This window comes from Protopterus annectens, chromosome 3.part1, assembly GCF_019279795.1.
Source record: "Protopterus annectens isolate FY-2018-M chromosome 3.part1, PAN1.0, whole genome shotgun sequence".
Classification (NCBI taxonomy): domain Eukaryota; kingdom Metazoa; phylum Chordata; order Ceratodontiformes; family Protopteridae; genus Protopterus; species Protopterus annectens.
The window spans coordinates 1,338,661,935-1,338,681,281 of record NC_056732.1 but is presented as its reverse complement, the minus strand read 5'-3'; the positions used below and the strand labels follow the sequence as shown (position 1 = coordinate 1,338,681,281).

The 19,347-nt window shown below is 42.3% G+C and overlaps 1 protein-coding gene across 1 annotated transcript in view; it reads left to right on the top strand.

Moving 5' to 3' along the window:
* Window positions 1-19,347, top strand: part of MYBL1 (MYB proto-oncogene like 1) — a 1,413,299-nt gene that overhangs the window by 1,281,810 nt on the left and 112,142 nt on the right. The window contains exon 15 of the mRNA XM_044067371.1: window positions 5,324-5,506. Coding sequence (XP_043923306.1) covers window positions 5,324-5,506 — 183 coding nt within the window. The remainder of the gene's footprint in view (window positions 1-5,323; window positions 5,507-19,347) is intronic.

Sequence of the window (19,347 nt, the reverse complement as noted above, 5' to 3'; positions counted from 1 at the left end):
GACCATAGACTAATCACTCTGGATATCCACATTCCGCCCCCACCCCCAGTCAAGGAAACCACAGTGAAAAACTTTTCAAAAGCAAACTTCACATTACTTAAAACCGAGGTGGAAAGGTTCACAACCCCCATGCTAAGGGACAACGCTGTCCAAGCTGCTGAATCCCTTACAAAGGCACTCTGTGAGCACCTGCAAGAATCTATGGATCATGCTATCCCAAGCAAAACCAAGACTCACTCCTCCAAGAAAAGGAAACCAGTCTGATGGACCCCTGCCATAAACAAACTATACAATAGAAGGAGGAAACTAGTACAGAAAAGAGTAAAATCCCAAGAAGGAAAGACATCCCTGATCAGTCTCAACAAGAAACTATGATCCCTCTTAAAATCCTCCAAGGCTAGGTTCGCAAGGAAAATTGCCAAGGACTCCAAAGATAACCACAAAGCATTCTTTAGCTATGTCAAGAACCTAATTGGAAACTCTCGGATCTGCTCTGAGTTGGTGCAGAATGGCACAAAATACACTGAACCGACTGATATTGCCAACATTCTGGCAGACAGGTTTAGTGTAAACTTCACCCCCTTCTCAACCCCTAAAGGGCCCATAACCATACCAGAAGAATGTAGAGCCCCAGCAATCACTGACACACAGGTTAAAACAGCACTATCCAAAGCCAAAAACACAGCTTCAATGGGACCGAATGGTGTCCCAGGCTGTGTCTTACACAAACTCCAAAATGAACTAACCCCTCACCTAAACACACTGTTCAAACTCAGCCTCTCTACAGGCTACATACCCATAGAGTGGCGCGCAGCAACAGTTATCCTGCTCCACAAAGGTGGAGCCACAACGGACCCCAGGAATTATCGCCCCATAAGCGTGACTAGCCTGGTCTGCAAGGCTATGGAGCGCATCATCATGGAACTCATTAACAGAGACATTGGGAACCTCCAAACATTGGACCCAACCCAGTTTGGCTTTTTTAAGGACAGATCATGCCTCCTAAACCTGGTGGACTTCTTTGAGACAGTTACCAAGGCTTTAGACGAGCGAAAGGAGGTCCACACAGCCTACCTAGACCTCGCAAAGGCTTTCAACACCATTCCCCATTCTGGTATTATAGACAAGCTCACCAGCCTGAAAATAAACCCCTATTTCACAAGTTGGGTTGCCAGTTGGCTCACAGATAGAACCCACACGGTGAAAGTTGCAGGCTCTAGGTCCGAGACTAAACCGGTTACAAGTGGCATCCCCCAGGGCTCAGTCCTGGGACCCCTCCTGTTCGGTATATACTTCTCAGAGGTACAGGCAAGCACAGGAGGACTATGGCTGACCAAGTTCGCAGATGACTGCAAACTGGGGGCCGTAATTGACTCTCCGGCTGATACAGACATCCTTCAGAAGGGTCTCACTTAGATGGATACCTGGTGTCAAAATCATGGCCTCAAGCTAAATGCCAAAAAGTGCATAGTCATCCCCTTGGAAAAAACTAAGTACCTGCGAACTACCACATACGTGGAAGTCCCCTAAATACAGAAACTGTAATAAGGGATCTGGGGACCCAAGTAGATAGTAATCTCTCCTTTGATAATCATATTGCCAAGGTGGTTAGAAAATCCTTCTATGTGGCCCACCTAATCACAAAAGGGTTCGCATCTAGAACAAAAGAGGTTATTGTGCCCCTCTACTCATCACTATCAGACCCATCATAGAGTATAACGCCCCATTTGGGATGTACCTTACAAGACACTTGCAACAGCTGGAAAGACCACAGAAGTACCTCACCAAGAGGATAACTGGCCTCAAACAGATGCCCTATGCAGCCCAACTGAAAAAACTCCAGCTGTACTTGGTTGCATACCGCTTAGTCAGAGGTGATCTCTGCCTGACATACAAGGCCATGTCCTACCCAGAATTGATGGACATGCTCCACCTAAAAAAAAACAAATCCCCGGGAGCCACACACTTTAGGGATCTAATCCTTACCACAACGATAAATAGGACTTGCTGGAGGGATAGATTCCTGTCCCAGAGACTCCCCATGCTTTGGAACAGGATTCCAATGTACATTAGGCAGAGCCCCTCACTAACACTCTTCAAGAGAAATCTTGACAAGTGGATGGGAAACAAAATTTACCCGGGGATCACTGCAGTGTCTCTGCTGAACAGAGGCACAGGGAACTAATGGCTGTGCTGGACAGAGGCACAGGGAACTAATCTAAGGGGGTGGCGAAAGCCAACACATTCTGGCTAGGCCTAAAGATGCCCTCGGCCAGATAGCCTAGTACTTACCTATGAACCTACCTATGAATCTGTCTAAAGAATTACTATTTCCTGGTTACTTCCTAAAGCAAGGCGAGATGAAGTGGATGAGTGGGTCTTCTTTGTCAAGTTTCACAAAGGAGTTTTGTCTCATCTAGTATTAAAGCATCATTTCAGTGCTGGATTCCAGAATGACATCACATACATCTGGTCAACTGACTTCTGGTTCCCATCCCCTTTACTAGAAACTGAACCATAATAATACACACTCAGCTAACTTTTTTGAGATGTGTTATAGCATCTGGAAGCTATAAAACCATTTCAAAAACTTCCACCCTTCCAGGGGAGAAATTACTTTTCCCCTAGGGACAATACGTTATGATTCCTAGTCCTGGTTTTCAGTCATTTTATCTCTGGCTGCAATCAGAACTGTAAGATACAATCTTTATGGCCTAAACCATGTAATTTAATTGGTCTATTTTTCATAGTTAGCCGGACAAAGATTAACCTCTTCTTTTCTAGTATCCTCTGTTACAATATATTCATTTCAACATTTATAATACAGTCTGACATACAGGTGTATTTCTTTTCTGTCCAGCTGGACCCACTGTTGGTGCATTTTTAACACAAGCAACTTTACAAATACATTTTCAACACAAGCATCTGTACAAATCAGCTTGATGTGCAAATGACATAAAATTCTTTACAAAACTCCAGCTAGCTATGCTGGCATATGTTACACATCCACTACCCTATTCCTCCTGGATTAGCTGGCACTACCTCAAATCACCACACAGACAATGAACACTACACAACTTCAAAAGTTTGAAATCTCGAATTTCAAACTGTCAAGACCAGAGTGCCGAAACCCCACAATACCGAAAGATCAGAAGCACGAATTTCAAAATCCCGATGATCGGAGATGTTGAAATTCACGGTTCTGGTGTTGCGGTTTGTGAATGGGTAGGTGGAAGGTAGGGTAAGTATTTCTGTGTATGTGTTGGTTAGGGGTTGTAGTGTGCGTGTAAGTGTGTGTTGTGAATGTGGTATGTGTGCGAGGGGAATGGTGGTATGTGGTGTTTTTTTCATGTATGTCTGTGTAGTGCGACCTTGGAGTTAGAATATTTAAGTAGGGGTGTGTGGGGGGGGGCGAGGTTTAGGTGTAGGTTTGTTTGTTTGTGTTCTAGGGAGGGTGTGTGAATGCTTGTGTGTGTGCTGTATGTTTGGTATACTTTTCGCGATTTTGAATTTCACGGTTTTGGTTTTTTGATGTTTTGGGTCTTTGGTCTCTGTATTTTGGGCATCGGAAATGTGTGCGTTCAGGATTTAGTAGGGGATCTATATATATATATATATATATATATATATATATATATATATATATATATATATCAACTCTGTCAGTTGTTGACACACATATATATGTATATAACAACTCTGTTAATTTTATTAACTGGCTTTGTTCAAATTGTTTAATTCCTTTAACTCTCTCTCTCTCTCTATATATATATATATATATATATGTTCAAATTGTTTAATTCCTTTATCTATGTACATCTTTTAGTAGTGGAGCTTTTCTCCTCGGGCCTCCACTGAAAATGCATTCCTGACCCAGTGTATTTTCCCAGTCAATCAATAAGTAAATAAATACAGCATAATTTGACACTGCCACATCATGCTGACAGCATTGGGAGATTAAATGATTGGTGATTACCTGGAAAGAGTTAATGTGTATTGGATTTTTCTGGAGCCAGTACAGTTATTGACTGTTTTTAATACTGTTTGTAAGGGAGATTGATATCCCTTTACCCCCCCCCCCACTATCAATTTAAATAAAAAAAGTGGATGCAGGGGATATTAAAGAGGTGATCCCCTTACAGAAAAAGTAGCTGTCTTTCTGTATAACTTAATCTGTCTGATTTGATGCATCTCTTAATCTGTTTGTCATTCTGCCTATCAGTTTGTATAACTGTCTGTCAACCTACATATCTGTTGATCTGTCTAATGTAACCTTCCTGTCTGTAAACTAACACTAAACTTCACAGATGGAAGACAAAATGCCAGTTTGTTAATGCTTGTGTAACCATGTTGCTTGCTGTTATGAACTCACTCTTACGTGATGTCAGTTTTTCTCCGTAATCATTGACATTACTAATGTGGAAAACAACTTTTTTTTATTTTATTTTTATTTTCCAGTGTGGACTGTCTCCATTACTGTATCCCCTGTAGACCTCTGAGCAATTGACTTCATCACACTTATAAAGTTTTTTTCAGCCTTTCATTGCAAGCAAGAAAGCCAGACAATTTGAAGTTAAATGTCTGGGTGGATGCGAAGAAAACAATTTCACATTGTCCATGATCTTCAGTGGAGAATTATTTTAAAGGCAAAAGACTATTGCTGTACTTCTCATAGGCTTACTAGACATGCTTAAAGCTTTGATTTGCATCTATATGCATGGTATCTGCCATTCTCTTGACCTGCAGTACCATATAACCCATCTCAGTTCTCTGCAGGTTATTATACCCTAGAATAGGCTGTCCTATCGTAACAGAAAAAGAGAGAAGTGGAAATGCTCCTGTATAGCTATGAGCTACTTTTGCTTTTTCACCATCTGTCACTGAAGTGGAAGAGAGCAACAGTTAACTGCTTTTATTACTGTATAGGATGGCTACCTACTGCAAACTACCCTTTCCGATCTCTACTCTTTTATTTCATACAGTTAGATAGACAAGGTTTTGGGAAGACGAAGATCAGTGAACATGCTTTTTCTCTAGCTGCATTTTTTCTGCTCCCATTTCACACATTATTAGTGTCCATCACTTTTCTTTGATCATGTCAGAACCATGATGAGGTTCATCCACTGCTGTATCTTTTCTTTTAAAAAATATTCCGAATGCTACCAAGCTAGAAATGCAACACTTATGATATTGTGACATGAAAATGTTGAATATGCAAAGCAGGATCGACATTTAAGTTAGGCATGCACATTTTGTTTTTAAGTAAAATTATTGTTCAGGAAATATAGCCTTTTCCTTAATACTGTATTTTTTTCTATTTTAGTCAATAAGTATGTTTACCAGAGCATTGCTCTTGACACCATTAGCGGATAAACTGGATGATCCGTGTTCATCAGCATTAATGGAAAATTATGCCAGCTCAACTAAAAGAAAAAGTTTATTTTTCACAAAGAAGAAAATTAATCCTTGCACATCAAAAACGCTTAAACTGGGACCACATCTCCAGGTATATAGTAATTTATTTTCATAAAGATGCTACCTGAATCCATTCGAATTCACCTGCACTACAAGTGTTTTATTTGTTTTGTTTTTCCATACAGTAATTCTATGTATTCATTGCATACTAAAATTAATATATTCTCATTCAAGTGCAATTCCAATCATTTCCTTATGTGCAATATCACTCAATCTCAAATTTGTGTGTAGTGTACTTTTCTTTACATATGTCAGTCATCTAGTAGTCATTGTTGTTCAGTGTATAAAAATAATGTACAAGCATGTACATCAGCTACCTAGATACTTACTTGTGTACTATAGTTATTGTTTATTCTTTAGTACATGTCTGTCTTTGTGTTTGTTTTTTCCTGTAAAATGTTGTTTAGGCTGCACTTGTGTTTCCTAAATGACAATAAAGTTTCTTTGAATCTTTTGAATCTTTGAATCTTGAAAGTATTGATGTTATGTGATCCTATCTCGCCTACATTCTGACTGATGGGTTCGGAGCCGATCCCTCGGCTCCGACTCGGCACGCTTATGCCAAAGAGCGAAGTCTCTTATTGGCTGAGCTTACTATATCCCAGGATGCACCACTACCAATCCCCCAGATCTTGTTTGCCGCTAACAAGCAAAGACGTGGTCTCGAGCTTGGCTGAGCTAAGTAGTGTTTTTTCCCTAACTTTCTGTCAGGATTTTCTTTAAAATTCAACAAAAAGCTGTTTTAACAGCTACCTAGTGGTTTTTGTGCTTGAATGAGTATTTTCCTTGGTAAAATATTGTGTAGTGACTGTTTTTTGACAGACTAGAGGTCCCATCGGAGTTGAAGGGCCTTCCCCTGTCAGTTCGTTGTTGGCTAATTCCTGTTTTTTCTTAAGGTTATTGAATCTACTTCTTTTGGTGTTGTGTTAGTCCTTATTAAAAGGAGAGGAAAGTAAAGAAGAAGAAGAGAGAACAAGAAAATTCTATAGAGTTAGTCAGTGTGTTTCTTGTGTTCCTTCTTGGCTAGTTTTCTGTGTTTGGATTGCCATAATGTCACAGGCTCCTAGGCCTTCAGGATTTAAAAAGTGCACTAAGTGCAATTTTAAGATGTCGATCACAGACGACCACTCTCTCTGTGTATATTGTTTGGGCGCCAAACATTTGCAGGAGTCCTGCAGCGTGTGTCACGCGTTTTCCTCGAGGGTCCTCCAAGAGAGGAAAAATAAACTTATTTTGAAAGGCCTTATCAAACCCTCCTTTGAAGAAGCTTTAGCATCCTCTCCTTCTCCTGCTAAAAAGAAAAGGGCGTCGGCTCCGACCAGTCCGTCGGACCCGACCGCCAAAAGACATAGGCAGGCTTCTCCTTCGGCTCCACGGACTTCGGAGCCGAGGGTGGAACGGTCTGCCTCGATGCCTCCAGTCTCGACTCCTCTGGTATCGGAGCCGACGGCTGGAGCATCGAGAGGCGGGCCACCTTCATCGGCTCCACTGATCTCGGAGCCGATGAAGGTTGTCCGCTCAGACACTTCCCCCTCGGCGCCGAAGTCCTCTTCGGCACCGATGGAAATTGATTGACACTCCCTCTGCGCCGATAGTTATCGAGTCGCCTCGGAGCCGGTCCCTTAGTCCCGTGGAGCCGTTGGAGAGACCTACTCGGACCCGTTCGGTCTCTTCCAGGTCATCAAGGATGTCAGATTCGGACATAGACAGGGTGCTCCAAAGACTGTTCCAGTCCCCAGTCTTTCAAAAATTTGTTTCGGCTCCGACCCAATTGGTTTCGGAGCCGATAGCCCACTCCATTGCCATTCCTCCTCCGACCGCTTCGGCTCCGTCGGAGCAGGTGCTGACGGAGCCAGTAGAGATCCTAGGGTCGGCTCCGACCCTTACTCCAACCCCGGCCTTTGGGTCTGAGTTTAGCACGCGGACTTCTTCGGCTGGACCCGGGGGTGACGTTTCGGGACCAATGCTGTCGGTTCCGAGCCTCCCTCTCGGTGCTTAGGCTGCGGGACTTCCGTCTGCTATCATGGCTCCGGGGACCGGACACTCCCAGGATTCTGGGGGGGTCCGGCTTTCAGAGCTATGAGGAGTGCCTTGGCCAAGTCATCTTCGGCCATCTCTACGGCTTTACCGGCACCTTCCCTGGGCATGGAGACTGGGTCTTTGGCAGTTCCCCTGTCTCTAGGCAGCGGAGCTCCGGGGCCTGAGGTTACCCCCACTGGGGGTTCCCCTCCTCCTGAGGGTTCTTCGGAGTTGTCTTCAGAGGAGCCCCCAAGGAAGAGATCGTGCAAGAGGAAGCACGTGGACTCCCCCGAGTCTCTTACATCGGACACTGATCTTGATGATGCGGAGGGGTCCCCAAAGTCGTCCTCGGATGATGTCTCATTTGCAGACATTCTAGAGATCCTTAAGCAACGAGGCGGCTGGATTTCCAAACCCCCCTCCGCTGATGAGTCAGTGCTTCTCAAGGCCTTTGGGGCTCAGCCCTCCGCCTCCTGGGTGTCTCCGCCCTTCGACGAGCTCCTGGATTTGGTTTGTCGGAGGGCGGGGGAACATCCAGATACTGTGGAACCAGTGCCTTCTCGCCCTAACAAATTTTTGTCTGCCCCACCCGAGAAGGAGTTCTTGACGAAAGGCGTGGCTGTAGATGCCATGGTGGTGGCATCTGCTACACAGCAGGACGTGGCAGAGGCTTCAACGTCCGTCCATCCTCCTAATAAGGAGTCTAGGAGCATGGACCGGTATGGGAAGCGCACCCTGACTTCAGCGGCCTTTACTCTAAGGTCCCTGAATTATTTGGCACATTTCACCAGACTACAGAGGGATCTGGTCAAGGAGCTGTCAGACTCCCTCTCAGGTAACCTACCTGAGCAGCTAGCCCAGTCGGTTAGCTCTCAGTTGGCTATCCTTACCTCGATTTCTAACTCGTCCATGAGGCTCATTTCATATGCGGCCGAAGGGGCGGGCAGAGCAGCAGGCACAGGCGTGGCTCTACGGAGACAAGCCTGGCTCCGTTTGTGTCATTTCGCGGAGGCCCTCAAGTCTTCCTTCGCCGACGCTCCCTTTGATGGGTCCTCTTTGTTTGGACCCAAGGTAAAGACACTCTTACCCGCTGTGAGCAAGAGGGAAAAACTTTATCTGCCGTAGGAGCACGTTATTCCACTCCCTTCGGCCTTATCCCAAGGCTAAAAGAGGAGGGAAGATGTGGTTCCAAATCACAGAAGTTCTTTCCTCAACAGCAGGAAGATTCCCTTCCAGAGGCAGAGGACGGGAAATTTTTCTGTGAGACGCCGTCCCAGAGGCGGCAGAGGGCCCCGCAACACTGGAGACCGCGAGTCCTTTCGTGGCTCTTCAGCCTCCCACACTTCATGAGGGATTGCCCGGCTGTGCTGCTCGAGCCAGTCGGGTGCCGTTGCCAAGCACCTAAAAGCCTGGGAGTCTATTACTCAGGACAGATGGGTGCTGCGGATTATTGCCGGAGGTTACACCATTCCCTTCACACACTCACCCCCGTCCAAAAATCCCGGACCCACCACCCAGTCAAAGGGAAATTGCAGCCGCAGAAGCTTCAAAGCTGCTAGAAAGGAGTCATCCAACCGGTCCCCACAGACCAGATCGGATCCGAAATTACTCAAGGTTCTTTTTAGTGCCAAAAAAGACAGGGGACCTGAGACCCATATTGGATCTCAGCAAACTAAACCAGTCCGTCATGAAGTCCAAATTCCAAATGGTCACTTTACAATCCATTCTCCCTTTGTTGGAGAAGGATGTTTGGATGTGCTCCATAGATCTCAAGGACGCCTATTATCACATACCGATACATCAGGCGTCCAGGAGGTATCTGCGCTTCAGCCTGGGAGACAGTCATTTCCAATTTTGTGCACTGCCCTTTGGTCTCACCACAGCCCCCAGGGTGTTCACCAAGTGTTTGGCAGTAGTGACTGCTCACCTGAGGAGTCTCGGATTCCAAGTGTTTCCCTATCTGGACGACTGGCTCCTGACTGCCACCACCAGGCATCTACTACTAGACAACCTACAAGCCACCATCTCCCTGGGTGCTTCCCTGGGAATTACATTCAATTGGTCAAAGTCTGCCTTGCTGCCCTCTCAACGCATAAGATTCATAGGAGCAGAGATAGACTCAAAATTGATGCGCATCTTCATTCCTACCGAAAGGATTCAAACATTACAAGGTCAAGTCCGAGCCCTGCTTCCAAGATCCAAAGCCCCAGCCAGGTTGGTCCTGCAACTTTTAGGTTCAATGTCTGCCACGGTTCTCCTAGTTCCACTGGCAAGATTGCACATGAGGATTCTTCAGTGGCTGTTATCGACACAATGGTCTTTTCAGGATCTCCCCCTCAATCATCTCATACTGATTACAGAAACGTGCAAACGGGACCTCCGCTGGTGGCTTCAGCCATCCAATCTGAATCAGGGAAGACCTATTGTTATACCCCCTCCGGTGGCCACCTTGACAACGGATGCCCCCCAGACGGGGTGGGGGGGGGGGGCATTGTCTGGGCAGGTTAGTTCAGGGTTCTTGGCTTCCGGACGAAACTTTTCTCCATATCAATGTATTGGAAATGAGGGCTGTACTTCTGTCCCTACAAGCCCTCCACAAGTTTCTCCCTCAAGGCATTATCGCTGTCCACACAGACAACATGTCGGTGGTCTGGTATCTAAACAAACAAGGAGGGACCAGATCTTACCACCTTTGCAGAGAGGCCATGAGGGTGTGGGAATGGGCAGTAGCTACCAACCGCTTCCTGGTAGCGACCCACATTCCAGGAAAATCTAATATATTGGCAGACAGATTAAGCAGGACGATTCTCTCTCCTCACGAGTGGTCGCTGAACGAAACAGTAGCAGCTCAGGTTTTCAAAAGATGGGGGACCCCGTGCTGCGACCTGTTTGCAACACCACAAAACACAAAGTGCAAAAGGTTCTTTTCCTTGACTCCGCGTCAGGGGGAGGCAGCTACGGATGCTCTAGTCCAACCTTGGCCAACAGGACTACTTTATGCCTTTCCTCCGGTTCCACTCCTCCCCAAAGTCATCCAGAAAGCTTCCCAATTGGGGTCCACAATGATTCTAGTTGCTCCGTACTGGCCTCGTCAGGTATGGTTCCCCTACCTAAAGAAATATGCTCTGGACGGTCCTTGGTTTTTGGATCTAACTCCGGACCTGTTGATTCATCAGTCGGGACGACAGCACCAGTCCCTTCACACTTTGAAATTAACAGCTTGGCTCCTCCACTTCCGACCTTAGTCAGAAATCACACCTTAGACCCGGAAGTTATTCACATTTTATCTTCAGCCCACAAACCCACCACTAAGAAATTGTACCTCAGTAAGTGGAAGAGGTTTGCTATCTGGGCTCAACTCAGAGGCTTAGACCCTATTACTGCTCCGATACCAGAGGTCTTGAAATTTTTAACATCCTTGTTTAATCAAGGATCTTCAGTCTCTACTATTAAAGTCCAACTAGCAGCTATCTCCAAATTTCACGAGTCCATAGACCCACCGTTGATGAGCAGCAGATTATGTAAAACTTTCATGAAAGGTGCTGTGCTTTTAAGACCCCCAGTTTTTCATCCTGCGCCTCCGTGGGATCTTGATTTGGTACTTCGTGCCTTAACATCTTCCCCCTTTGAACCGGCTGCTACATGTGAGTTGAAATATCTGTCTTGGAAAACTGCCTTCTTAGTTGCAATTACCTCTGCAAGAAGAGTTTCAGAACTTCAAGCCCTATCTATCAAACCACCGTACTTGATTTTTCACAAGGATAGAGTATCACTTAGGCCTAATCCATCTTTTGTTCCAAAGTTTGTTCTAGTCTCTGTCTCCAACAATCTCTAGAGCTACCAGTTTTCTTTCCAAAATTTTCAAATGAAGCGGAATACACCTTGCATAAATTGGATGTTCACAGGCAATTGCGCTTCTATCTAGACAGGACTCAACAAATTCGAAAAACAGACCAATTGTTTGTGTCCTTTTCAGATAATAAATTGGGTAAAACCATCACTAAAGCTACTATTTCCAAATGGATTAGAGATTGCATAACTCAGACTTATTCCTCTTCAAATAAGCAACTTACAACATCTATCAAAGCTCACTCTACCAGAGCTATGGCGGCTACCTCTATTGCGTTTCATTCCAAGCTCGCTATTTCTGAGATTTGTGCTGTGGCTACTTGGTCCAACCCGCACACTTTCATTTCCCACTATAAATTGGATGTGGCATCTAAAGGGCGAGCATCATTTGGTTCCACGGTACTCAGGAGTGTTTTCCAGTGAGCCACCCAGGATTCAGGTGCTAGGGACGCTGTCCCATCAGTCAGAATGTAGGCGAGATAGGATCACATAACATCTTTTAGTTATGTACTCACCATAACTTCAGATGTTTGGGATCCATCTCTACATTCCTAATACCCACCCTCCTTCCCCTGCCTTGGAGATCAGAAGAGATGGAACGGTTTGAGTTCTACTATTTTTATCTTGTATCATCTGTCGATGTTATATAAGCAGTGCGTGCGTGTGTGCATGTATGCGGACAAACTAGATCTGGGGGATTGGTAGTGGTGCATCCTGGGATATAGTAAGCTCAGCCAATAAGAGACTTCGCTCTTTGGCATAAGCGTGCCGAGTCGGAGCCGAGGGATCGGCTCCGAACCCATCAGTCAGAATGTAGGCGAGATGGATCCCAAACATCTGAAGTTATGGTGAGTACATAACTAAAAGTTTTTACTTTTGGTCTCCATCACCAAATGTTTGTGGTTCTGTCATTGCAGAAATAAGTTTGATGTTGATAAAAAGCTTATTATGGGGTTGTGCTGCTGAGGAAATTTTAACATTAAGAATTGAATCATTGAAGAGAATACAAGATGATTTTGCAGAAATTCTTTATGATCTAAAGATCAGTCTTTGTGATTAATTATCTACTGCCTTACAGCCAGTGTTTTGGTCTGGTACTGCAGAGAGCAACAGTCATATTTTTTTTTCTGCAGAACCCTTTGAGAAAGGACACTTCATATTAGTAAAGGTCTGCTGTTTACTGGCCTTCCGTTGCCATTAAAATAAGAACTTTTTTCCTAATACAGAGATAATTACCTTTTGATCTCTGCAGCCTCCATAACATCACTTATTTGCATCTGTTGCTTGAAATGGGGAGGGGTTGATGCTTGACATTAAGAAAGACCCTTTTCAGACAGTTTGTCTACTGCATTATCAGTTTTTCACACATGGCCAGCTGACTATTGGATATTAAAAACAACAGTCACTCAACCAGAGAGAGAGTTGTTTCAAGAGCTTGCTTTAGAATATGGCCTTGTTAATCACCTGATACTAGAGCTTGAATCTCTCCTCTAAAAAGGAAAGCAAAGCTTGTTGAGAAAAAGTAAATTTGCTCCACTCCAACTCATTTAGGAAACAAAAAAGACAGCAGTGATCTACCCTATATTGATCGCTGGCAGCAAACCTAGCTATTTTATTGTAAGCAGTTTCATCTTATGAGTATCTAGAGAATGAAGACCTATACAAGTAGCTGCACTGGGCACATAAATGATGAAAGTAAGTATGCTGTAGATGTGGCTAATCTGGCATTATAAGAGAGAGAGGTTTTGGCTGTATAGAATTCCACATTTTGAATGATTCTGGCTGCAGCATTGTTAACATAGAGGATTATGAGCGGGTCAGTGATCATAACTGGCGTATTATATGTTTGAGACATGGATGCCAGGAACTTCACTCCTAGAGACAAGCTCAAGAGGGTAACCTTGGTGCCCATGATGAGATCAAGGGCCTGATCATAATTCTTTGTGCTGCATGGAGCTTTATGTGCTCGGTGTATTACTAGTTACTGAAGAAAAAAAGTTTTTGCCTCCTTTTAAAGCTGTAAAACACTTAACTGAGAGCTGTCAGAAAGACAGTGTAAGCGATTTTGTTATGTTAAAAAAAGTCAGGGACACATTAGTGGCGCACACAGCAGGCAGAAACAAATCTCTTTTTTTTTTTTTTTTGTTTTTAATGCTGCTGCATTTGCTGGTCAGTACTGGAAGATTTAACTGCCAAGCGCAAGACTCAGTCTTAACAACTGATCAGGGATACTTAATATTTGATAAAATCTGATCTCATGCTATGCAAGCGTTTAACAGATTTTTTTTCTCTGTATATTGAAATGTTATCACTGCGCTCTATGCACTACTTATTTATTAAACTTCAGCTGCTTGTCTGTTATGACCAGTTCACTTACCTGGTTAACAAATGAATATTATGGCCTTCTGATATATAAACAGTACCTAGGAAGCAGAACCTGCAGTCTAATAAAATACTTTGCATTTTATGAGAGATCCAGTGTAGTTACTAAGTTACATAACTAACACCTTGTTAAATGATAACTTATAGATAGTAAGAGGTAAAACAGAGATAATGAGTAAATAGCTGACCACAACTGAAACAAAAAGTTAAATCAGAACAACCAAAAAGTACATTCTTTAGAGCCTACAAGTGAAGTTTGATTAGGAAGTGGGAAATCTTCCACTTAACAGTATTAAACAATGAGCAGGTTTATTGAAATTTAAATGAAACAAAACACTATTGAATAATAACCAAACCTGAATACTTTTTCAGATGCTTTATAGTGTATAAGTGGTTAGAGTGAAGCAGTTTTAAGAGTACCTTTTAGCCAATCACCTGTATTTTATATTGATTAAGTACTGCTTAATGGAATATGGAAAAATAATAGTACTAGACAGAATAGGAAGTAGGGTTCATCCAGCATGGACTATTTTTATGATAGTGTGCTTTCTTATTCTACTAACTACAAGGCTACAAAAAAAGTCGATAAACTTCAAATTTGTTAACAGTGCCATTGAAATATCACACTTTATGGTAGGAACAGAACAAAGAAAACATTTCAGTGTAAATATGCATGGGAATAGTCTGAGAAGTGCTAAGTAAGCCATGATGTTATTGCTATATAATTTAATTTTTGAGAAGTTGCATTATGGTTCTTGTGATGCCCCACCACTGGACCAGTAATCAAGGAGCCTCAATCCTCACCACTGGCACCAGTGGGGGACGTACATTGGGAGGATAACAGATACACACACAGTATTTCCAGATGCAGCTCTCTGCATCAAGTGCAATTTTCCTTAAGAACACACAGAGACCACAGTCAGTCTGGGGCTGGTTCCTCCCTCTTTCTCCATATCCCCAATAAGACTCCCCACTCGCACAGCTATAGAGATGAGATCTCAGCTGAGTGGCCAAGCCAAGACCTCCAGCACCCTCTATGTCCAGCCAGTGTTTCGTGTCCCTGCTGAAGTAGCTGACACACGCACTCTTTGAGGTTTGATTTACACACGCGCACACACACACACACTCACACACACCTGGGAAAGACTGGCACAGCTTTACTAGCTATACCCCCTTTTGTCCAGATTGTAAGGTAGTTATCACTGCCACCAGCCAACTCCTTATCAGCTAATTTAAGGCCCTTAACAAAGGGTGTCCAATCCTACTGTGTAATATTAATATTAATACAAATGGTAGTTTGACCAAGAGCAAGGCTATTAGGAGTGGCCCACAAATAAATATGCAAGTACTCTTAAAACTTGAATATCTCAGACAGATCAGCCACAATGAAAGGTTTAAATAGATTTAATAATAAATAATAAAAGAGCAAGAAAATACTCAGTATATATTCACAATGACATCAGAGTTCAAAATCACAGGAAATATTTAAAACAACATTGCAGGACAGTCTCAAATAAAGAAAAATATGTAAACTAAGCTTGGCTATATTCCTGACTATATCTAAGAGAATTATACTATTCCCCAGAAACTTACTTCATCAGAGCAAGGCAGATGTTGTGGTGAATGGTTCTTGTCAGGTCTAAGACAGAATACAGAATGCCCTGTCTCACTAAGAGACTCTTCACATTAATATCTCAAATATTGCTGCCGCGATAGCTTGCAGAATGACATAATTTCTTGTTATCTGACTCTATCCTAGGTGAAACCCACACTGCTGGAAGCTTGGCAGTATTTAGCATCTACCTGTGAAAGTACACAGACCTCAGATCTTTGGAAAACATTACTTTACATTTCAAAACTAGTAATTATTTCACCCTAGAGACAATACAGAAAGCTCTCTAGTTTTAGACATTGTTTCTCCTTGCTGCATTGAAACTGAAATATACCATCTTTTGTGGCGTAGCCATAAAGTAATTTAATTTCAATTATTTTTCTGAAGTTAACCTCCTGTATTCCAGTTTCCACTGTTAAAATATATGTATTTATACAGTTGCAATAGTGCATGTACATTTCTGTTCTTTTCCAGTAGGGCACACTGTGGTTTCACTTTAAGCACAAGCACTTTATAAAATAACTTTTTAACACACATCTGTACAAACCTGTTTGATATACACATGACATACAGTTCTAATACATTTGTAACACAAGCATCTTACAGAAATCATTTAGATATTCAACAATGACATATAATTATTTACAAAATGTCAGCTAGCTGAGCTGGCAGTATCCTCCTTTGTAGCACACAAAAGATAAATTCCAGGTATGGACACATTGAGTAAAATGCAGCAGCAGTACAATTTATTTCTCACAAAAACACAAAGCTTTCAGGAAGAAAAATCCCTTCCTCAATGTATAGAGCCATTAAAATCACAGCACTTTTAAAGCACTCCAGTAAAACACAGCCCTATCAGAATGATTCACTTGTAAACTTCAGTTAAGGAATTAAAGTCATAGTCAGCTCAATAGTTATAGCACATGCATTTGTTTCCTCTTGAGAACAGGTTTAATACTAGTAGCTACATTCAAGCCTGGTCTCTGGTCTGCATCTGGCAGTGTGATCCATTCATATTCACAAAGCTCTAGATCATTATTCAGATCTCCACCTCTTATATTTTTATATATAATTTCTATTACTCTGAACTGATATTTGTGCTCTATACCCCCTTCTGCCATATGCTTAGCCAATGCATTTGTGGCCACATTCCTCTTAATTTCTGACTTGTGTTCTGTGATGCTTTCCTTCAGTTTCTTGCTATATTTTCCTATGTAAAATGATGTGCAGGCTACACAGTTTGCTAAATACACTATGTTATATGTATTACATGTAGCATAGATATTAAACACATATTCCCTTCCTGTTTGGGATGTATACACATACTATTAGTCTCAATATTTTTACAGCATACACAAGTATAACATGGATACTTGCCAATTTTAGTATATTTACGTGGTCCATGATTATATTTAATATCCTTATAGCATCAACATGATTTTAAATTAGAACATATTTTATATGCAAAATCATCCATATGCATCCTCTTGCCTAGAGGACCACTCCATTCTCCTTTGGTAAAGGAGAATGTTCACCAAAACAGTCTCCTGAGATGAAGTAGATGATAAAAAAACACATCCTAAATCAGATGTTCAGTACTAAGTTATATAAATTGCAAGACAAATTAAATGGCAGTCAGCTATTACAAGTATTTATAATACATCTCAGGGCCCTTGCTCTGACACCTTCTTCACACTAGCTAAGAAAGTCAGGATGGCACCTCCACAGCTCACTGTAGTGCCAGTACTGTTCATCAGAGTGGGTATGCTAATTGCATCCAACACTGCCCTGAAAAACTGTGCCAGGTATCTACTCTATATTGTGGACTCTCAGAAGATTTTCCCATTTCTCGTGATCTCTATGCAGCAAGAAAAAATATTTTGCTCTTTTTGCTGCAAGCCGTATTGACATTAGTGACCTTGGAAGCCATGTTTATTCACTAGGTCACATTCCAAAGAACTATGTTACCCCCTGTCACAAAAGGAAATATTGTCAGCCAAGCTATCTGGAATTTTGTAAATAATTATATGTCATTTGTGAATATTAATATGATTTATATACAAGTGTGACAGAGGGAGATACTGCCAGCACAGCTGTCTGGAATTTTGTAAATGGTTGTGTCATTTGTGAATATCGACATGATTCATATGCTTGTGTTACAAATGTATTAGAACTGTATGTCATATAAGATGGATTGTACAGATGTGTGCTTTAGAGATATGTTGTAGAGTACTCAGCTTAAAAATGTATCGACAGTGTACCCTACTGGAAAAGAACAGAAATGTGCATAAACTATTGTAACTGTGTAAATGTATATGTTTTAATAGTGGGAAATGGCACATAGACGGTTAACTTGCAAAACTTCAAAAAAAAAAATAGTTGAAATTGTTTTATAACCACATAATAAAAAAGATGTTATCTTTCAGTTTCAGTGCAACAGGAGACATAATGTCTAGAACTAGAAGGTTTTTTATTGTCTTTAGATGTGGTGGAATGTAAATTATTTTACGACTTCCACCATTTGCCAAAAGATCTAAGATGTATGTGTTTTCACAGGTAGATGCTAAATGCTATCAGCTGCAGTGGGGGTTTTCACCCGGGATAGTCAGATAACAAGAAGATGATGTCATGCTGCAAGCATCACAGTGGTGGTAATTGAGATATTAATTTAAGAACTCTCTGAGAGAAAGAGACTGTGCATTCCATATTTGTCTTTGACCTGACAGCAACATCAGCTAGAAGATCCATTCACCACACTTGCCTTGCTGTAATAGTAAGTTTCTAGGGTACAGTAATTTCTCTTAGATACAGTTAGGAATATAGTGAAGTATAGCTTAGATGTTTTCCTTATTTATTTGAGGCTGTCCTGCAATGTTGTATTAAGTATTTCCTGTGCTTTGAAGTGTGAAGTAACTGTGATTGTTTACTGAGTATTTTCTTGTTATTTTATTATATTTAAACATTTCAATTGTGGCTAGTCTGTCTAGAGATATTTACGCTCTTAGAGTACTTGCATATCTATTTGATGACACTGTGCAGGTCACTCCTAATAGCCTTGCTCTTGGTCAAACTACCATTTGTATTAGTAGTAGCATTACACAGTAAGATTGGACACCCTTTGCTAGGGGCCTTAAATTAGCTGATAAGTAGTGGCTGGTGGCAGTTAAAACTATGTTATAGTCTGGGCAGAAGGGGGCATAGCTAGTAAACCTGTGCCAGCCTTTCCCAGGGTGTGTGTGTGTGTGTGTGTGTGTGTGTGTGTGTGTGTGTGTGTGTGTGTGTGTGTGTGTGTGTGTGTGTGTGCGCGCACGCGTGCGCTGGAGGTCCTGGCTTGGCCACTTAGCTGAGATCTGAACTCTATAGTTGTGCCAGTGGGGAGTCTTATTGGGGATCTGAAGAAAGAGGTAGAAACCAGCACCAAACTGACTGTGGTCTCCTTGTGCTCTTAAGGGAAATTGCTCTTTACTCTGTATGTACTTGTTATTCTCCCAGTGTGTACGTCCCACACTGTTGCCAGTGGTGAGAATTGAGGCTCTTTGATTACTGGTCCAGTGCTGGGGTGTCACACCCCCCAATGGTCACACACATTAATGTTGTTTGTATGTGACCTGCAACATCAGGAAGCTAGTTAGCATGATCAGTTTAGGTACCATCATTGTGCTAGCATACAAAAGATGGCATGGTGGTCTTAGGGTGTGAACACTGGCATGGAAATTGTAGACTAGATTCATGCTGCTGAAGTGTGATAACCGGTGTGCTCTTTACCACTTCTTTAGGGTACAGAAATAAAATATATTACCTTACAGGGGGTCACTGACTTGCTTGAGCATGTTCACTGCAATTCATGGGTGCTCATGCAGGTGTATTTTGAAGAGCAAGCTTGTTAGTGTGACATTTGTCTTTGCTGCATTGAGAATATCAAGTGATCAGTTGCATTCAATAGCTAATGGTTCATTAGCATGGTTGCTTTGCTAAAAGTTTGAAATTATGCATTATATGCTCTCACATGC